General features: G+C 42.2%; 1 protein-coding gene across 1 annotated transcript in view; it reads left to right on the forward strand.

Moving 5' to 3' along the window:
- Positions 1–340: 340 nt before the first annotated feature.
- LOC104466367 (HEAT repeat-containing protein 2-like) overlaps positions 341–1,808 on the forward strand; it is a gene marked incomplete at its 3' end in the record, with an annotated part of 1,698 nt that continues 230 nt past the window's right edge. The window contains exons 1-2 of the mRNA XM_010079753.1: positions 341–528; positions 1,338–1,462. Coding sequence (XP_010078055.1) covers positions 355–528; positions 1,338–1,462 — 299 coding nt within the window. The remainder of the gene's footprint in view (positions 529–1,337; positions 1,463–1,808) is intronic.

The following is a 1,808-nucleotide window of genomic DNA, read 5'->3' on the forward strand; positions in this document are numbered from 1 at the left end:
GGTTAGAGGGGTGCGACCAGGAGAGAGGAAGAGAGATGAGAAGTTGCACACAGCCTCAGAGGTGCATTTTGCAGGGCTTGGGGGATGTGTTGGAGAAGAACCGTGCCAGGGATGGATGCTGGGGAGTTACAGCAGGTAGGTAGTAGTGGGATGAGCAGGCTAGGGGAGGCGTGTGTGCTAGTGTTCAGCTCTAACGTAGAATAAAGTTAAATCTGCAGGCTACATAAATGCAGGGACATTAATCAGGCTGCTGTTCGTAATGTTACAGAGATCATGTTGCTCAAGATCTGTCACCTGCATAGAGAAAGGCGTGTTTGAAGTTTCTGTCTCTCTGCCCTAACAGAACACTTCCATATGCAGTCAGAATCTCTGATCAAACCCTTAATGCAAACGATTTCGCACCAGCACTACAGAGTTCGTGTTGATGTAATTCAGGCTACTGGAGCAGTGATACAGTTTGGAAATGGAAAGTCTGTGGATGATGTTCTGTCACATCTGGCCCAGAGATTGTTTGATGAGATTCCCAAGGTGTGCTTTCCTTCTTTTATTTCCTGGATTTATTTTAAATCGGTTTTGGGGTGGGTTTTCTGGTGTTCCCGCCTCCCCCCCCCCCCCCCCAATTTTCAGCTTTCATTCATTCAGTTGAGATATGTAAATACGTCACATGCAGACTTTGTCAATTGTGAGCTATCCAAAACCAAGGCTGGTGACCTCTTCAGCTTCTGTCTAGTTCTGCAGGCTGTTCAAGTTTGTAGGCACCGTTTTATTTTAATGCGTGCCTTCAATTCTGTCTTAAATTCTTCTGTCAAATCTCTATGGGACTTGATTCTATGTCCTTTTCAGATGTTTAACAAACACTTATGATATGATATTAATTTTTAAATGTGCAACTTAATCAGAACTAAAATATGTTAATTTTTCAGTGGGTGCATTCACATTTTTTAACTTAGGCTTCCTGTATAGTGAACAGAGAAAACTGACTTCTGGAGATGTGCATGGAAAGCTTCAAATTCCAGAGAAATGTACATTTCTTACATTCTCAGAGATATATTAACTGTGAGAATTTAGAGTTTTCTGAGTTAGGTCTGTATCTTGTCTTCCTCTTGGAGATGTGCTTTTGTGCAGCAAATAGTCTAAGACTGATTAAGCCGTAGTGGCAGCGCCAGAGGAAGCACGATACCTTACATGTTGCTTAAGATGTGTGCTGCAGGTGAGGAAATCCTAGGTTCCTGTAATTTCTTCTGAGACTATTGATGCACTTTACCACGTCTTCAATGCTACTTTTTTTTCTGGTATTTTCCTGACATATTTAAAATAGTCTTTTTGTATCTGTGTAGGTGCGGCATGCTGTAACGACTGTTGTTGGAGAATGGTTGTTGCACCTACGAGACAGATATTCGTATTTTCACAAGTTGATCCCTTTGTTACTTGGCAGCTTTACTGATGAAATTCCTGAAAATACGTAAGCTGAGCTCCCCTTTCCCCTTTCCCTTTTCCCCTTTCCCCTTTCCCCTCCTTATAGTTGTACGTCAAATGGCTTGGAGGAAACCTCCACCTCCCCTTATAGTTGTACATCAAATGGCTTGGAGGAAACCTCCACCTCCCCCTTTTTTTTTCTTCCTCTTAAACCCAAAACAATAGCATCATCTTCAGTAAGTTTTGTTATATTGTCCTTTTACGCTACTTCAAGTAGGTATGAAGGAAACTAAGACAGAGGGAGACAGAGCCAGAATTGTCCTTTGGAAGAAGTGACCTCTGTCTACGCAGTGCAAAAGAAGCATACACTCTTGACTTAATGTGCCTAAGCT

This window comes from Pterocles gutturalis, unplaced genomic scaffold, assembly GCF_000699245.1.
Source record: "Pterocles gutturalis isolate BGI_N339 unplaced genomic scaffold, ASM69924v1 scaffold22204, whole genome shotgun sequence".
Taxonomy (NCBI): Eukaryota; Metazoa; Chordata; class Aves; order Pterocliformes; family Pteroclidae; genus Pterocles; species Pterocles gutturalis.